This window comes from Molossus molossus, unplaced genomic scaffold (genome assembly GCF_014108415.1).
Source record: "Molossus molossus isolate mMolMol1 unplaced genomic scaffold, mMolMol1.p scaffold_m16_p_18, whole genome shotgun sequence".
In the NCBI taxonomy this organism is placed as follows: Eukaryota; Metazoa; Chordata; class Mammalia; order Chiroptera; family Molossidae; genus Molossus; species Molossus molossus.
The window spans coordinates 15414095-15432242 of record NW_023425353.1 but is presented as its reverse complement, the minus strand read 5'-3'; the positions used below and the strand labels follow the sequence as shown (position 1 = coordinate 15432242).

Sequence of the window (18148 nt, the reverse complement as noted above, 5' to 3'; positions counted from 1 at the left end):
TCCAGGGGTATTCTGGCATTTCAAAAGTCTGTGTACATAGACGCAGAAGAACAGGGCTTGTTTAAACACCTTTCACTAAAGACCTGGGGCATGCCCTAGCCGGTTTGGCTCAGAGGTTAGAGCCTGCAGTCTGGAGAGACTCGGGTTCGGTTGCAGTTTGTCCCTGGCCCTGGTTAGGTTGTGTGGGTGGCAAACACTCGATGTGTCCCTTTCACATAGATGTTTCTCTCTCTCTCTCCCTCCCACGCTATCTGAACAAAATATAAAAAAATGTCCTTGGGTGAGGATAAAAAAAAAGACCTGGTGCATGACTAACCAGCAGGACCTGCCCAGTTAGGAATTTATGGTCAGATCACCCCCTACTTTCCCTTTTTTGTCCACTGAGGTGACATTTTTTTAAATTGATTTTGAGAGAAACATCGATTTGTTTTTCCCCTTTTTTCTGCATTCATTAGTTGACCGGAGATCAAACCAGAAACACTGGCTTAAGGGGACGACACTCTAACCAACTAAGCTACCAGGCCAGGGCATTGAGGTGGCATCTTGAACAGTCTGTTCTTCCAAGGTAGGAGAGGTGTGGTCATAGCTCCCTCTTGTGATCATAAGGGACAAGTCCTGATTTTTATTTATTATTAAAATGATGCTGTCACTTTAAAATAAATTAAAATGCTGCCCAGCCAGTGTGGTTCAGTGGATGAGCGTCAACCCATGCACCAAGAGGTCGCCGGCTCAATTCCCAGTCAGGGCACATGCCCAGGTTGTGGGCCAGATCCCCAGTGGCGGTCAATCAATGCTCTCTCTCATGGATATTTCTAACTCTCTCTCTAAAAATCAATAAAGAATAAAAATATAAAATAAATTAAAATGCTGAAAAATGTCAGCATGTCTTCCTCACTCCAAACAACCCCACCCTTCCCCCATCAGTCCCCTGGGATCCCTTCTAGTACACACATACATATGAATAAATGGTTGGTTTATGAGTGTGTTTTTAAAAATAATTTTTAATTGATTTTCTAGAGAGAGAGGGAGAGAGTGTAACATCAATGCACTCAGCCACCTCCAGCACGCCCCCTACTGGGAATCAAGCCCGCAACCAGGACTGGTGCCCTGACAGGGAATCAAAGCAGCAACCTTTTCGTGCAGAAAGGATGACACCAAACCAAGCCACACCGGTGGGGCAAAGATGTTGTTGTTGCTTTTTAACATAAATGGGGTCATGCTAGATATTATCATTGCCCACCTCACCCTTTGCTTCTCCTTTTTACTTTCCTCTATATCTTGGGGCTCTTGTAGGTCAGAACCCACAAATCCCCCAGGTTCCTGTAATAGGGATGCAGAGTCCTCCAGAGAAGGTGGGGGTGTGGGGTGTAGATGTCTTTGCAGGGAACCCACTGAATCCCTAGGAGAGGATCTCTGATTTTTAAGAAAGGATCTTGGGCCCCTTCAGAAACAGGCTGCTTAAGTGTACAGGTGGTTATCCCCTCCCCAAATTCTACCTTCCTGGGGTTCTGGGGCCTTTTTAAGGGAGAAGTTTCTAAGGAAAGCCTCCTCCATTATTTAAACACATTTCAGCCCTGGCTGGTTTGGCTCAGCAGTTGGAGCTTTGGCCTGCGGATCAGAGAGTCCCGGGTTCAGTTCCTGCTAGGGGCATGTACCAAAAAATAAATAAATAAAAGTAAATAAATAAATAAAGATAAATAAGTAAACACATTTCAGATGAGACAACATTAAATAGCCTGTCTCCAGCTCCAGCCCCAAAACAAGCAGGGGAATGACTGCAGTAGAAACATCCTCAGAGCACAGCCAGGGAAGTGGCCAGGTGCCAGGGGTCCTGCTGCTCCCCTGGCTGATGGGGATGGTTTGGACTTACCATTCTAGGCACACATCTGGTCTTTTTTACCATTAACTGGTGAGCTGCCCTCAGAGCCCCTGTCCATAATGGGAGCTGCTGATGTCCTTGCCATGTCCCCTTTATTGACTGGTGCGCTCAACCTTGACCTGTTACAAGTGTTAGCCGCAGAGGGTTCACAGCTGCCCCCCTCCCCCAGAGAACCTCCCTCAGATGAAAGGAGATGCCTGAGATGTTGTGCCTCATTCTCTTCCTCTCACCCTACGGTTGCCAGATAAAATACAGGATTCCCAGCTAAATTTCATTTCAGATCAGTGAATACTTTTTTAGTATAAGGATAGCCTAATCACTGTTTATTGAAACTCCAATTTAACTGGGCAACCTGTATATATATTTTTCTTGCTAAACTGGCAGTCAGTGACTGACTGAGGGGAATATGAAGGCTTGGCCCCCTTACCTACAAGGCTGGACGTTTTCTCCTATTGTTTATGCCCCAAGGCTCCCATGGGATCAGGCTGAAGCTAGACTTCAGCTGAACCCACACCTTTGTTTAACTTCTCCCCTTGCCCCATCCTGCTTCCCTCCTCCTTCATGAGAGCTTTCCCCCCAGAATCACTCCCACAAAGATCCCTGTCTCAGCTTGGCTTCTAGGGATTGAGAAGCAGTGCTGCTTTTCAAAACTTCCTGTTTTGGTAATAATGCTCAAGGTTACGTCAAAGTCTTACCAGACCAAAGTTCATGTGCCCAGTGCTTCGAAAGGCCAAAACTGAAGATGTCAGGATTCAGAATAAGGAAAGGTTTGTTGATTAAGAAGATGGGAGACCTAATAGTGCCTCAAATCCATCTTGCTCACTAGACTAAGTTAGGAGTTTCTAAGGGGTTAGAGGGGAAGTACTGGCGGGCAAGTTTTAACTGGAGAAACTTGGAACTTGGCCATTTATGGTAAAGGGGCATCAACACTGGATTGTCCTGGACAACAAACCCTTGGCTTCTTTTTTTTTTTTTAATTTTTTCCCCTTTATTGATTTTAAAAAGAGAGAAAGGGAGACAGAAATATGAGCGAGAACATCAATTGGCTGTCTCCTGCATGCCCCCCACTTGGATTCCGGTGTTCTGGTGTTCAAGTTCCGCTTATGTCCAGGTCCTTTGGTTCCGTGAGTGTGAGCGTGAGTGTGTGTGTGTGTGGTGGAGGGGCTTTGGTTCCAGGTGCAGCTGGAGGTCAAAGTTCTCTCCTCTGTGCATGGCACAACTAACTGCATGACTTGTGATTTTGGCCTGTTGTCTCTGAAAAGCAAGGCAGTATTGCACTAAGCAGGATAGGACCATTTCTGAGCTGGTTCTGTGGCTCCAGCATTTTAGGTTCTGGGGCCTCTCATCACCTTAGACAATGACTTATCCTCTTTGAGCTACTTTTTCCTCATCTGGGAAAGGCAATCATAACAGTGACATCCCAGAACAGATGATGGCAAGTGGAAACAGCTGCACAAGCTTTTAACTTCTGGTCATTTTCATTTCCTTTGTCCTGTCATCACAATCTGCTGACATAAGTGGATACGATTTCCATGAAGAATTGTGGTTGTGAATGTTAGGGACTGTCATCCTCCTTGGGCCTCTCTCTTGCCTTTTTTCCCTCCAAGTTGTGAATGCTCCTCAACTTTAGCAAAATCCATTTGGCACCAGTTCATAAGACAGGGAGGGGAGCTGGACGGACAGCAGAGGGGGAGGAAGTGTGAACTCAACTTTCTTGGCTGCCATAGCTTCCAGGAATGTGAAATACTAGCAGATCTGCCCCAAAATGTTGCTCTGAAATGTCAGATATAGTGTCTGGAATGGGCCCTCTTGAGCCAACTGACTCCACCCAATGTAATGCTGGACAATTTTCATCAAGACTGAGAGCGTTATATATTTTTATTTGGAGTAATATTAAGATATACTTTTAAGAAGGGACAGCCCCCTTACCACATTTCTGGAGGACACTTAAGGAACTCATACCAGTGGTTGCTCAAGGAGAAGGTGTGGGAGACTTACTCTTCATTGCTTATCCCTTTATACCATTTGAAAAGTATGCCATAAGCCTAAGTCAACCAACTATTGTTTTTATCCTTCAAAGGTGTCCCTTTTATCCCAAACTCTGAAAGCACTGAGAGAATTCAGGCAGTTTGGAAGGCCCTTCATTTTCAGGGTTTGTTGCAAGGCAGTGGAAATTATCCAATTCTTTGAAATACAAAATACATGATTACTCTGGGTTTTCTCGGTTTCAGCCTGGCAGGATGGGTTTGCCAGGCAGCTGGTTTAGGGAACTCTGTCCCATTCCAGAGTGTTTCCCTGGGTGCCAGATACTTTACAACTATTTTTTCATCACATGTGTGAAGGAGATGATACTAATCTCTTTGTGTGGCAGATGAGGAAGCTGAATAAGTGGCAAAGATGGATTTGAAGTGAATTTTGGCAGCTTCTGAAGCCCAAGCTCTTTTGAGAAAAATGCCAGTGTCTCTGAGTCTGTGATGATTTCCTCTACCTTTCTTGAGTTTGGAACAAGTCCTTTCTCCTCTGAGAGGTGAAGGAAGGGAAGCAGAAGTCGCAGGACTGGAGAACATGGCCACAGCCAAGGGCTAAAGCTTCAGGAAATAGCAGACAATGGGATTTTGAGAAAGGAAATGAGACAGAAGGTGCCCCCTGGCTCAAGCTCAGCTGTGCGAGGCAACCCTCTGCACCCAACCCAGGCAAAATCAGCATACTCATTTATAAACCACTGCTTTCAATAAATACGTGGAGTGCCCAGCAATGGAATGCAGTGGTAAGCCAACACAGACAAGGTCCCATCCTCAGAGGGTTTACACTCAAGATTTGGCAGCCCCAGCCTCTTCCCATGTCCACCCTGGCTCTTACCACACAATTGATGATGATAAGGTGCAGTGTGGAGGGCACCATCTCTGATGGCCTGCTCCACCACTTATAACTGTGTGATTTTGGGCAGGTAACAGCCTCTCCCGCCTCAGTTTCCACCTCTGTAAAATGGGTTTGGTCACAATGATAACTACCTTAGGATTGTGTGAGAGTTCCATGAGATGACATGTGTAAAGTTTTTCTGCATAGTGCCTGCAACTGAATCAACTTACACTTGATAAATATTAGCTGTTACTTTTAAATACAAGCACTATGTTTCCTGAGAACAGCAGCCGTATCTTCTTGATTTTCACCGTGTCCCCAGTACCCAGCACATAACAGGGGCTCAGCAAGTAGCTAATGAGTAAGTGCACAGACAATGTGCTGAGAGCCGCAGAGGCACCAACAGCGAGTCCTGACCTTGGGGAGCGCTGGACACAGGAGATGCTCGGAGAAGAGCTGCTAGCAATACATGCGTTCAATGAATGCGTGCATGGACAAACGAATGACTCCGAAGCCCGAATAAACATGCCTCGAGTCCCGTACCCGACGCAGGCATCTGCACGCGCGGCGTTCTCCGAAGTGGGCACCAGAGGGCACTCGGCGGGTCTCATCCCGATCAGGGTGCACGCCTCGGTCCTCAGGCCTCTGCGCAGTGACGTCACATCCGCTCCTTGCCGTCACATCCGGGGCGGGGGTGGGCCGACGAAAGCCAAAAATAAACATCCCCGGAGTTTCTTGGGCCCAGGCTCCGGCCTCTGCAGAGCGCGGCAGGCCTTGGGCGGATCCTGCTGTGACCAGGAGTCAGGGAGGCGCCCGGCCGGGCGGGCGGAGAGCGGGTAGCGGAAGCCCCCGGCAGAGCGCCGGCTTTCCGGGAGCGGGCTCGGTCGGCCGCGCGGGTGACGCAGGACGTGCGACGCAGGCCGCCTGCGCAAGGCGGGAGCGACGGCGGGCGGCGCGCGGCGAACCGGGCACCTCTCGGCTTCGGCCGAGGACGCGCGCCGGGCGGTGGGCGAGGCCCCGCCGCGAACCTCCCCGGGGTAAGCGGCGGGGGCTGCGGGACTGCGCGGGACCACGTGTGCAGGGCGCATGCGCCGCGCGTCAGGCTGGCACTGAATACACAGCTGTTTGTCGAAGAGAAGTGCTTTTTAAGAAGTCACGGATTTAGTTCAGACACTAAACATTGAGTGAGGCCCTGTTTTAGGTTCTTAGGAAGCGGCGAACAGGGCAGATCCTGTCCTGTGGAGTGCACATTCGGTGGGCGGGGTGGGGGAACACAGTTGAATGAATTACGTAGTTATGCTCGACGTGGGCGGTGCTGTGAGTAGAGTGGAGCGGGTGCCCCGGGCCTGGGGAGCTGCCGTACTAGATGGTCACTGGACCAAGTCGAGGGGTGAGATTTGAGCAAAGCCATCAGGAGGCGAGGGAGTGAGCCGCGTGGCCACCGGGAGGAAGAGTATGCCCGCACGTGGAAACGCTAGGAGCGAGGCCCAGAGCCGGGAGGGAACTGGTGTGTGAAGAGCTAACAGGCCTGTGCGGTGGCAGGAGTTGAGCAGGGGAAATGACAGGAGATGGGGGACTTTGACTTACTGAGTGACATGGTAACCGTTGCAAGGTTTTGAGCAGAGGAATGGCATGGCTTGAATAGGTTTAAAAGTTCACTCTGGCTGCAGTAGAGGCTAGTTTGGGGAGGGAGGGCTATTACTAACAGAAGAGTTAAAGAGCATCCTTGCAGGCAATGAGATGGCTAACTTCAGAGGTGATGAAGACAATGACTGCAGAAATGCTCACAGTTTTGTTAGCCTGGTGAATATGGGTTTCCCAGGAATCGACCTTTTAAACCTCAGGACAGCCTTTAGAGGGCAGTATTTTCAATGACCCGGAGGCTCCCGCCTGTTCAGCCAGAGGTGACTGCTCAACACTTGCTTCTTTTTTTAATAATTTTTTTTTATCCTCACCCGAGGATATTTTTACATTTTATCTTCAGCTAGAGCGGGAGGGAGAGAGGGGGAAAGAGAGAGAGAGAAACATCCATGTGAGAGACACATCGAGGGGTTGCCACACACACCACCCCAACCAGGGCTGGGGACAAACTGCAACTGAGGTATGTGTCCTTAGTGGGAACCAAACCCAGGACTCTGGTCCTTGGGCCAAGGCTCTAACCGCTGAGCCAAACCGGCCAGGGCAATGCTTGCTTCTTAAGTCCTGCTTTTTTTTTTTTTTTTTATTGTACCATTAATTGGCGTTAAGTACCCTCACAACTATCATCACCACTACTCATTTCCAGAATACTCCCTAAGCCCCAGGCCCAGTTTGGTTCCTCTACTTCAGGCAGCCAGCTTGATCCAGGCAGTCAGGAATGCCTAAAAACACCTATCATGTGCCAGTCGGTGAATTAAATAATTGAGGGTTCTGTTCTCCCTGCCCTTTAAAAAAAATTTTTTTTTTCTTTTATTGATTTTAGAGAGAAAGGAAGGGAGAGGAAGAGAGAGATAGGAACATCGATGAGAGAGAACATCGACTGGCTGCCTCCTGCATGCCCCCCACTGGGGATTTGGTCCACAACCTGGGCATGTGCCCTGACTGGGAATCAAATCGGTGACCTCTTTGTGCATGGGTCGATGCTCAACCACTGAGCCATACTGGCCGGGCGTTCCTGCCTTTCTAGTCAGGGGAGAGTAGTGATTGGGAAAGAAGCACCAGATAACCATTGCTGCAGTCCTGACACCAAAGATACTCTTGAACATAGAGGCCTAACACTTGCATCGTTCATCCAGTCATGTATTAAGTAAGTGTTGTATACCTACTCTGTGCTGGACACAGTAAATATTTATGTTTGTCAAATGGGTAATTGGATGTAGCTCCTTGACCCTGACTAATTTTCTCTGGTGGTTGGAACTGAGCGGGACCTACAGAGGTTTTGGATAATGCTGGTCTATAGCTTTGTGACTTTCAATAAATCCCTTTCTTTGGTTGGGCCTCAGTTTCCTGGTCCCTTTAGTAGGGGAACCAGGTATTAAATGCACAGTGTTAAGAGATTGCATAACAAGGGAACCTAACTTGAACAGGGTGTCAGAGAAGGCCTCCCTGAAGAGGTGAAACTCCGGGAAGAGGTGAACTCTAAGCTAAAATTTGAAGGATGAGTAGGAGCTATCCAGAGGGAGAGTGAGGGAGGAGTGGAGCCAAGGACAGGAATTCTGTACATGGACATCAGCATGTTTTGAATTCTTGAGAGTTTCAGATCTGTGAGAAATCGCATTGGGTACCCATTCCAGGAATTCCTCTTCTCAACCCCTTGCTGTTTAAGCTCATTTAAATATGGGCCTGTCAAATAGACCGGCGCCGACCTAGCCTCCAGACTGAGAGGATTTGCACATCCAGCATGGGAGGGGACAGCAGAACTACCTACTTCCTCTCTTCCTCCTGTTCATATTCTGCATTGACTGACTAAACAAGAAGAGTGCCTGCAGATACCAGATTTTACTTCTTTTTGTTTGTTTTTTTTAATTATGAGGCACACCAGAGTGGTCTTGATGGCACTCAGAAGTGGTTAGAATCTCTGTATGCCCTTGGGCAGTTGTTACCTATTTTTGCCAAACCTTGATGTCCTCTTCTCAAAAATGGGAATAATAATAATAGCTTTTACCTCATAGGATCATTTTGAATTTACGACCTAAGACATGTGAAGCATTTAGCACAGAGCTGGGTACTCAGGAGGGAAAAATATTAGGTGGGATTATATTAGAATTAAATAAGACAGTATCTGGCATATTATAAGATATAGAAACTTCTTTGTGTCTGCCTAAGTAACCTTAGTTTGATCAAAATTGGATGAGTTAATGTTCTTAGGAGTTCTTTTAAAAATTCAAATAGGTCAAATTCTCATTTAAAAAGTGAAAAACAGCATGTACCTCGCGAACTTCAAGCCCTCTCTACTCTTTTTTTTTTTTTTTTTTTTTTTTTTTTTTTTTTTTATCCTCACCCGAGGACATTTTTCCATTTTTTTGTTCAGGTAGAGTGGGAGGGAGAGAGAGGAACAGAGAGAGAGAGAGAAACATCGATGTGAAAGGAACACATCGAGTGGCTGCCACCCGCACGACCAACCAGGGCCGGGGACAAACTGCAACCGAGGTACGCGCCCTTAGCGGGAACCGAACCCGGGTCTCTCAGGACCGCAGGCCGACGCTCTAACCGCTGAACCAAACCGGCCAGGGCTCTCTACTCTTAATGTAGGTGTAATCAGCACTGGAAAAGATGCCGGCCCCAGCTGCCACATATGAAAGAATAGTTTACAAAAATCCCTCCGAGTACCACTACATGAAAGTCTGCCTGTAAGTTCTGTCTCCTAAGTTCTATTTTTTATTATTTTTGTATGAATCCGAAGCATGAAATTTAATACAATGTATTTTTTTTTTTCAATGTTTTTTATAGAGAATTTCAAGATCATGGGTTTGGACTGAGTGTTGCACAGTTCAAACAGCTGCTCATTTCAGCCCTGAAGGACCTGTTTGGGGAGGTATGGAATCACCTGCTAGATTGAACACTCCTAAGATCTTTGTAATAAATACTGAAAGAACACTTTTTCAAACGTTTTAAAACTTTGAAACCAAAAATAAATAAATAAAAGACCAAAACAAAATTTTTAAGGCCCTGGCTAGGTAGCTTAGTTGGTTGGAGCGTCATCCCCATACACCAAGGTTTGGGGTTTGATCCCTGGTTGGGTCACATGCAGGAGTCAATCAATGAATGCATCAATAAGTGGAAAAACAAATTGATGTTTCTGTCTGTCTGGCTCTCTCACTAAATTAATTAATTAAAAAAAAAACAACTTTAAAACCATATTTGAAATTTCAGAAGTAGATTTTTAAAAATAATATATATATTTTACTTTATCGATTTTAAGAGAGAGAGGAAGGGAGAGGGGTTTGGCTCACAACCTGGGCATGTGCCCTGACCTGGAATCAAACTGGTGACCTCTTGGTGCATGGCTCAACCATGGAGCCACACTGGCCAGGCAGAAGCAGACTGATTTTAGTGCAGTGCTACTCAAAGTGTGCTCAAGACTGACAACCTACAAACTGTCCTTTTGCCCATTTTGAAGCTTTGTGGCTCACAATAGAATATAAATCAGCACATCACTTCCTTTACTGAGAAAGCCTCCTTATGAAGAAGACTGAGTTGAACTAAACAGCGTGCTTACTGATAATGCTGATGCACTTTCTGATGTAGCTCATATCTTATCACAGACCAGCACTTTGCACAGTCTTGTTTTAGCATTCACTTGAAACAGGTAGTTTTGAGAGAGAACTAAGATGATTTTCAGGAATTTCTTTTAATTCTTTTATTTTATGTTTTTATTTATTTTAGAGAAAGGGGAAAGGAGAGGGAGAGAGAAAGAAATATCAGTGTGAGAAAAACATCAATTGGCTGCCTCCTGCATGCCCCCCACCGGGCATCGAGCCTGGAACCCTGACATGTGCCCTGATGGAATTGAACTGGCAACCTTTTGTTGCATGCGATGATGCTCAACCATCGGAGCCACATGGCAAGGGCCAGGAAGTTATTTCTTGATTCATATTCTATGAAATCAAAATCTGCTAAGCATCTTGTCAAAGTTAAAAACTTTTATTCCACAAAAGACCCAGTTAAGAGGATGGAAAGACAAATTATAGACTGAGAGAAAATATTTGCAAACCATGTACCTGACAAAGGACTAATTTCTAAAGTGTAAAAAGAACTCTCAAAACTCAAAGGATTTTACAAATTTAAAAAGACCAAACAATACAATTAAGAAAATGGGCAAAAGACATGAATAGACATTTCACTCAAAAGGATATACAGTTGGCAAAGAAGCATATGAGTGAAAAGATGTTTATCATTAGCCATTAGGGAAATGCACAATAAAAACACAACAAGCCCTGATCAGGTAGCTCAGTTGTTTAGAGTGTCTTTACAATACGCCAGGATTGCGAATTGGAGTCCTGGTCAGGGCACATACAAGAATCAACCAATGAACGCATAAATAAGTGGAATAACAAATCTATGTTTTTCTCTCTCTCTCCCCTTTCCACTCTCCCTCTCTCTCTCCTTTTCTCTGTTTCTAAAAGCAATTTTTAAAAAAACACAATGAGATATCACTACATACCTATCAGAATGACTGAAATAAAAACCAGTGATAATACTAAATGCTGGTGAGGATGCGGATAAACTGAATTACTCATACATTGGTGGTGGGAATGTAAAATGGTATAGCCACTTTGGAACACAGTTTGGCAGTTTCTTTTTTATTTTGAGAATACCTTTATTAAAGCTGGGGCAATGGAACAAGGAAGGGCCTAGGATAGAAGAAGCAACAAGAGAGCCTAGGCATGACTGCTTTGGCTCTCTAGAAATGTTACAGGAAAGAAATGAGCCTAGAATGGGGCAGCTGCTTTGGCTCACTGGAAAGTCAGAGAAAAGGAGGCCTTGGAGACAGGTTCAAAGGGTTAGCCTGGGACAGACCGCTGCTGCCCATTGCTCTCTTGGTTGCAAGTCTTGGCACTCTTAGAATTTAGGAGATATACACCTGAAAGGGAAGAATGCATGGGTGTACTCCTGGGAGGGAGAGTGTGCCAGCAGTTTCTTAAACAGACTAAATATGTACCTACCATATAACCCAGCAGTTGCACACTTGAGTATTTATCCGAGAGAAATGAAACCAATGTTCCCACAAAATCTCGTATATGCATGTTTATAGCAGCTTTATTAGTAGGAACCCCAAAGTAGAAATAAGCCAGATGTCCTTCAATGGGTGAACAGTTAAACTATAATACTATCATACAATGGAATATACTCAATAATAAAAAGGAATAAACAATTGATACAATATCTTGACCAAATCTCCAGAGAATTATGCTAAGTGAAAAAGCCAGTCCCAAGTGGAACATACTAGGTGATTTTATTTGTATTATGCTCTTGAAATAACATAATGATATAATCTGGAGAAAGATTAGTGATTGCCTGGGGTTAGGGATATGGGGAACAATGGTTTCATTTCTCTAGGATAAATGCTCAGGTGTGGCTTTAAGGGGGTGAAAGGAGAGGGCCTGTGGTGGTGGTGTAGCTCCTGATTGTGGTGGTCACGTGAGACTGCCTTTGTGGTAAAATGCATAGAACTGTGCATATGCACACACACAAGCAAACATATGAGTGCATGTATAAACTGGTAAAATCTGTATAAACTCTGGCTGAGCAATTTCGGTTTCCTGGTTTTGCTCTCATACTATAGTTATACAAGATGTTAACATTGGGCGAGGCTGGGTGAAGGGTGCATGGAACCTTCCTGTACATTTCTTTGCAATCTCCTGTGACTCTAATTTTTGAAAATCGGAAGTTTAAGAAAATACTTGGGTTGGTAAACATACAATATACAGAGAGTGTATTATAGAATTATACACCTGAAACCTGTATTATAAGTTTATTAACTAATGTCACCCCAATAAATTCAATAAAAAATAAAATGATTTTTTAAAAGTTCAAGGAAAAAAATCTGTATCTTCTCTGCTGGGTATAAGACCTGGTTCCTAGGGATATAGCTATAAACAAACACATGACCTCTGTCTCATGGACTAATGGTCTTGGTTGTGTTTCACAGACAACTGTTTTGAGCAGTTAATGGCAGGAATGCTGAGTATTATGAAAGAGGAAACATGTGGGTCCTGTATGAGAGCATAGCAAGTATTGAGCTTAATCTTGGGGATCAGGTAAGGAACAATATAAATGAAGTCTTAAAGGGTGAAGAGGCATTGACAATGCGAAGTATTACAGGAAGAACATTCCAGGCAGGGGAGAGTTATAAATAAGCAGGCCCGTTACTCCAGTATCATTCAATAAAATACTGCTTTTTTGGAGGAGAAAAGCAATTGTCAGGATTAGTTATTAGAGTTCAAGATTGATGATGATAATAGTCTGCTAACACCATTATTTCATACTTAGGTGGATGCTGCCTTACCCTTGGACATCCTAACCTATGAAGAGAAGACCTTGTCAGCCATCTTGAGAATATGTAGCAGGTACAACAAACAACATTTCTAGTATAATGAAGCAGAAGGATGGCTGGGGAAATAGAGCAAAAATGCTCTTTTCTGAGAATAAGAAGAGCTTTATTATTGTTAACTTAGCAGCTTTTGGAAGTTTAAACTGAGGAGAACATGAACATTCGTCTAGCAGGAGCTTGTGCCTTGTGATTTGCGTATAGCCGTAGTGTTTCCCAACTGATGGTCACGGTTGCAGACTCAAATATATATTTTAGAAACATTCCTAATTGAGGTTCATTTTAGCCTCTGCCTATGATATATTATGCTTTAAAGTTTTCGCATTTAAATTAGCTTTTTTGGACAGTCACAAATAAAAGTACTAGGGAAATGTTGCAGGGACACATCTTTCTTTATGCTTTCTTGATTTTTCTACAGTGGTCTTGTCAAATTGTGGAGCTCTTTGACCCTGTTAGGATCCTATAAAGGCAAGAAATGTGCTTTCAGAGTGATTCAGGTAAAGAAAATTCCCTCACACATTCCAAACAAGGCTGAGTGGTGGATCAAACTACTTTTTAGTATGTGTTCCATTTTTTGTGTTTGCATAAATCTAGTTTGGTTAGCATCATCCAGCTTGTGGGGGAGGGGGAAATCCAGGACTTCATTGTTTCTGGGAACATGAGACAAAGCACTTAAATTTTAGATGGTATGGGAGGAGTTTGGGGATAAAACTTAGAACCTTGTGGGAAGTCTTAACTTTTCATTTATTGCATAATGCCTAGTGTCTTATGTATTGGAATGCTCTTTCTGGGATAATCATGATCACTTGTTTATCGAAGGCTACCTCTCAGGATGCTTGTTAGAATGTTACTGCATCAGGTTGGCTTATCCTATAAACTAGGAATGTTTCTACATTGCCCTGTGTTTCAGTGTAATTTTCTCCTGATACTTTGTTAACATTTTGCTTTGTCTTACAGGTTTCTCCCTTTCTCCTTGCATTATCTGGTAATAGTAGGGAACTAGTATTGGACTGAATAGTCTTCAGTTTCAGAAACATATCTTTGCTCTCAAAAGTACTTTTTGTTGCCAGCAAACGTTTGAAGACTGAAGCAGGCCAAGAGCTCCTATTGATGCAATTGAGGATGTTGAAGATGTTCGCAGTAGTTTCCAGCCATCGTCTTTGGTGGGGTGGGCTTCAGAGGAGAATCTGCCTGAACCAGCCAGTGCCAAGCAGGCAGCGCTTTCAGCATGTGCACATCCGAGTTGGAGACCGGGCTGAACTCAGCAGGGCCTTCACACAGAAGGATGTGGTTGCCTTCTCAGAATTAACGGGGGATGTCAATCCTTTGCATTTAAATGAAGATTTTGCAAAAGACACCAAGTTTGGAAAGACAATTATACATGGAGTTCTGATCAATGGACTTATTTCAGCTGTCCTAGGTACTAAAATGCCAGGGCCAGGCTGTGTATTTCTTTCCCAGGAAATTAAATTTCCAGCCCCTTTATATGTTGGAGAAGTGGTTGTAGCTTCTGCAGAAGTGAAAAGGCTGAAGCGGGGCATTGCTGTCATTGCTGTGTCATGCTTGGTAAGAGAGAGTGAAAAGACTGTTATGGAAGGCTGGGTTCAAGTTATGGTCCCAGAAGCTCCCAAGCCCTGAACTAGGGGCTTCAAGAAGCAAGTTTAGGCATCAATGTGACTGTTTTTGAAGAGCCTCTGAGGAAAATGGATTTTTGCTCAACAAGGAATGGCCAGCAGACCCAGTAGCCCATAGTTGGGGATGGGAGCAGGTAGTGAGGTGTTCACATGTCCACTTTCCAATTTGGCCTTATACTTCACACAGAAGTGACTATTTATCCTCTAAGTTTGTAAAATTGAAAAAAATATATTAGGAAAGTTATCATTTAACTTAAGGTCCTACTTTTGGGATTTCAGAGTTAGGTTTGCATTTGGATAACACAAACCTACCTGTATCTGTATAGAATAAATTTCTCATTGAATTTATAGCTAGCTAGCATTCAATTATCGAAGGTAACAATAGAATTTAGCTCATCTTTGAACACCTATCTTTTACCAGTAAATATTCTTAGATACTGTTCTTCAGCAGTTTCTCGGTCAGAGTTTTTTGTACTTTGTTACTATTTATGCCAAGATGGTACCTTTCTTAACCTTAAAATGGTACTTACCTATCAGATGGTTTTCCTGTTATCAGAGAAAGTGTTAGACTCACTTATGTAAACTCCTGGTCTAATCTATAAAATGGGATGATAACAGCTACAACACAGGCTTGTTGGAGATTATAGATACAAATAGCAAAGCACAAGGCCTGGCTTGTAAACAGTAGCTATTACTATTGTTTTTTCTCCCCTGTGAATGAGGTTAGAGGACTAACTGGCCCACAGGTAAACAGGCCATTCTTTCAGGATGTCAACCAATCTCTTGGTATTCTAAACCTGGAATAGATCTTGAGTGCAAAGTTTCTATTTTAGCAATCCAGATTATTTTATCCTTTCCTTAAAAATATTGTGGGTTCCCCCTTTATATAAATAATATATTCTTATTGTAAAAAAAAGTTATAAGAAATAAAAGTTAAGAAAAACTGTGGAGGCCAACTTCTTAAGAGTTAGGAGCATTGAAGAGAAAATGTGCCTAATATATTAGTATTCACTGGACACCCCCACCATAGCTAACCCTTCTAAGACGAGAATCTCTAATGGAACACACACGTGGTCCACCTGTGCTCTGTGGCTTTAGGTGGTACTCTGACCTCAGCTAGATGCTTTGATCAGGAAGGTAAGATCAAGTGTAATTGGTTGGATCAACTCACGTTTTCTGGGAAAAGTTTTTTTCTCCTGCTAGTAGATTAGTAACTAGATTTTTATTTTATTCTTTTTACATTAAGGGGATCAGTTAAATGGTTTACTTGAAAGAATTTATTCTAGTCACTAGAGGGCAGTGATGTGCATAAAGTGAGTATTTTAAACCTGTTCAATATTGTACCATAATCTAATTTGTGACCGGGGTGAAAATAACCAAAATCAACGTGAGAAACAAGGATGCTTTTCTCATGCATTTCAGAATGGGCAGCATTCACAGGTTCAGATCCACCGGAAGAAGGCTTGCTGATAGGTAAAACACACATGTTGAAAATTTGATATAATGTTGAAAATATAGGGCACTTGCACAAAATAGGAACTTGAAGCCATATTCTAATTCTCCTATAGAACTCATTCTTTGTGACTTAGCACCAGTCTTGAAGCTATAAATGGAGTGTGATGATAATCATCAATACTAAAGCTACCATTTTTTTCAATACCTGATGAATCAATTTTCTTCATTAACTAATCTTTTGGACACCTTTGTGAAGTTAAGCTCATGTTGTCCCGTTTTAGAGGCAAGGAAACAGACTCATGCTGTGTGATTGGCCCAAGGTTGTACAGGTCGTGTGCAGTAGAGCTGGCATTCCAATAGGCCTGCCTGGCCCCAAAGCATTTCTTTTTTTCATTACCTTGTGTGTCTTACAGTGTTCCCATTACTGGAGCACTGTCAGAAACTATAGTATCTTTTAAAGATATTTGGAAACATTCTATAGAATTCGTATTCATAATGTTCTAGATCTTACTCTCTGCTACATTTGTAGCTTTTCCCCATATACTGTTACTTTACGGCTTCTACACATACCTATTCCTACCCTCTTTCTAAGTTGACATTCAGTGATTATTTGTCTCCAGAGCAGAATTACTGAAAGGGTTATTCTAAAGATGAAAAATTATGTGCAGGCCAGGTAATGGGGGCGGGGAGGAGGTAGTGGTGTCAAAACTGGTTGTTACCTGATTTATACTGTGTAACTCAAAAGTATTTTCTCAAGCTCATTTCCGTTATTTTTAATCAGCCCTAGGTGTCATGGTCTTTGATCTCTGTAAATCAGTAAAAAAGTTGAATAGGCAAGTAGGCAAGAAGTTAGGGATTCTTCTCTGTAAATGATGACTTATTTTTACTCCAAGCCAAGATTCTCAAACCATCTTTGTTAAAGCTGGCAATAAGGAAAACTAGTGGGTTGGCTTTTTCATCTTGAACCCTGTACGTATGAGCTGCTGGGAAGAATGAGCTGCATGGTAACCCTCAAATTAGGAAATCCTCTCCCAGATACCTGAGAGGTGGCCTTGACTGGATGAGGTCACACATGGAAATGAGTACAAATGACTGACCAAAATAGCAGGCCAAATTGTACTAGTACTTTCCACATAGGGGCATTATAAGACTAATTTATGCAATGTTTGATTTGTCACAGGAAGATAGACTCATCTTAAGCAATTTCAGCCTAATGTACTGGAAAATTGCTTAACAGATTTTTATATTCTATTAGAAACATTTCCATATTGGTAAAATGCCACTTGTGTCTTTTTCTGAGCAGCACATCTTGAGTAACAACAGGGAGAAAGCCTCACCACAGCCAGCATTCATCTTGTGAACTTGTATATTTGTCTAGAAAAACAAGAAATTCCTAAATGAACACCAGTACCTCTCAGGTAGCCACAGGTTTTCATTTTGTGCAAAATTATTAACCTTTTAAAAAAATGTTCTTAGAGTATGATTCAGAGACCAATTTACTCCCAAAGGAAATTGCTGTTAAATTACATCTATTAAATTTTTATATTAAAACATACTCTACCAAGGGCTGACTGTCACTCTGAGCAGCTGTGCCACTCTGAATGCCTCATGTGTTGGCATAATTTATTAACTGACTCTATCTGAACAGAATGGGAACACTGTGAAATTACTCTTGGGCTACACTTGAAAGTCTCCTAGGCCCCAGATGTTTTACTTCCTTTGTTCTTGGCTTGTCTTCATTTGGATTACAGACACAGCAGAAACAAGAATTCTCAACATCGTCAGTGAAATTTCAGGTTGGAACAAAATCAACCAGAAGAAATTTAAGTTCAAGTCACAACTCCCCCCTCCCCCCCCAAAAAACACAAAATTCATGTTGACACTACATAAATAGAACTGGATTGATAGGTGATCCCATAGTCAATTTCTAGGTGGCTCTTAGCTAGAACACTGTTCATGTGACCTTATAAACCTTGGGAACATTCCTCTACAATGTGATGGACAATATCAACACAAAAGAGAACTAAGAATGATCAAATTTGAGTTGAATTGTGTTTTTCTGTCCAGATCATGAATATTTAAAGAAAATCATTTTGGTTTGGGAGGCGATATTGCTTAGGAAGCACTGAGTTTTCTACAAGCTTCTGTGATTTGATTTGTGGAGCAGTTGCCAGGTCTAGAAGCATCCTCACTAAAACTCATCTTCAGCCAATTTGGCCAAACATCAAGTTGTTCGATAGCCTGGGGGTCATCTAACATTTGACAACATATGAGAATATAAATTCTTTTTCT

The 18148-nt window shown here is 43.0% G+C and overlaps 2 protein-coding genes across 6 annotated transcripts; both read left to right on the top strand.

Moving 5' to 3' along the window:
• Positions 1–522: 522 nt before the first annotated feature.
• Positions 523–14848, top strand: RPP14 (ribonuclease P/MRP subunit p14). 5 transcript variants are annotated; one of them, XM_036267452.1, is made up of 6 exons: positions 523–565; positions 8969–9066; positions 9167–9251; positions 12710–12786; positions 13186–13264; positions 13725–14848. In XM_036267452.1, the coding sequence occupies exons 2-6, from the start codon at positions 8990–8992 to the stop codon at positions 13779–13781; spliced, it is 375 nt and encodes a 124-aa protein (XP_036123345.1). In that variant the 5' UTR covers positions 523–565; positions 8969–8989; the 3' UTR covers positions 13782–14848. The 5 variants fall into 5 exon arrangements, with proteins under 5 accessions (XP_036123345.1, XP_036123344.1, XP_036123343.1 ...); XM_036267451.1 differs by lacking the exon at positions 523–565 and adding an exon at positions 1095–1172; XM_036267450.1 differs by lacking the exon at positions 523–565 and adding an exon at positions 5510–5574.
• On the top strand, positions 13857–14848 carry HTD2 (hydroxyacyl-thioester dehydratase type 2). Its single transcript, XM_036267446.1, has one exon. It carries the CDS (start codon positions 13878–13880, stop codon positions 14403–14405), a length of 528 nt encoding a protein of 175 aa, XP_036123339.1. The 5' UTR covers positions 13857–13877; the 3' UTR covers positions 14406–14848.
• Positions 14849–18148: the final 3300 nt, after the last annotated feature.

Coding starts and splice junctions, on each gene's coding strand:
- RPP14 (XM_036267452.1), top strand. CDS start 8,990: ATGCCGGCCCCAGCTGCCACATATGAAAGAATAGTTTACAAAAATCCC. Junction 9,067..9,166: donor CACTACATGAAAGTCTGCCT/GTAAGTTCTGTC, acceptor TGTTTTTTATAG/AGAATTTCAAGATCATGGGT. Junction 9,252..12,709: donor TGAAGGACCTGTTTGGGGAG/GTATGGAATCAC, acceptor TTTCATACTTAG/GTGGATGCTGCCTTACCCTT.
- HTD2 (XM_036267446.1), top strand. CDS start 13,878: ATGCAATTGAGGATGTTGAAGATGTTCGCAGTAGTTTCCAGCCATCGT.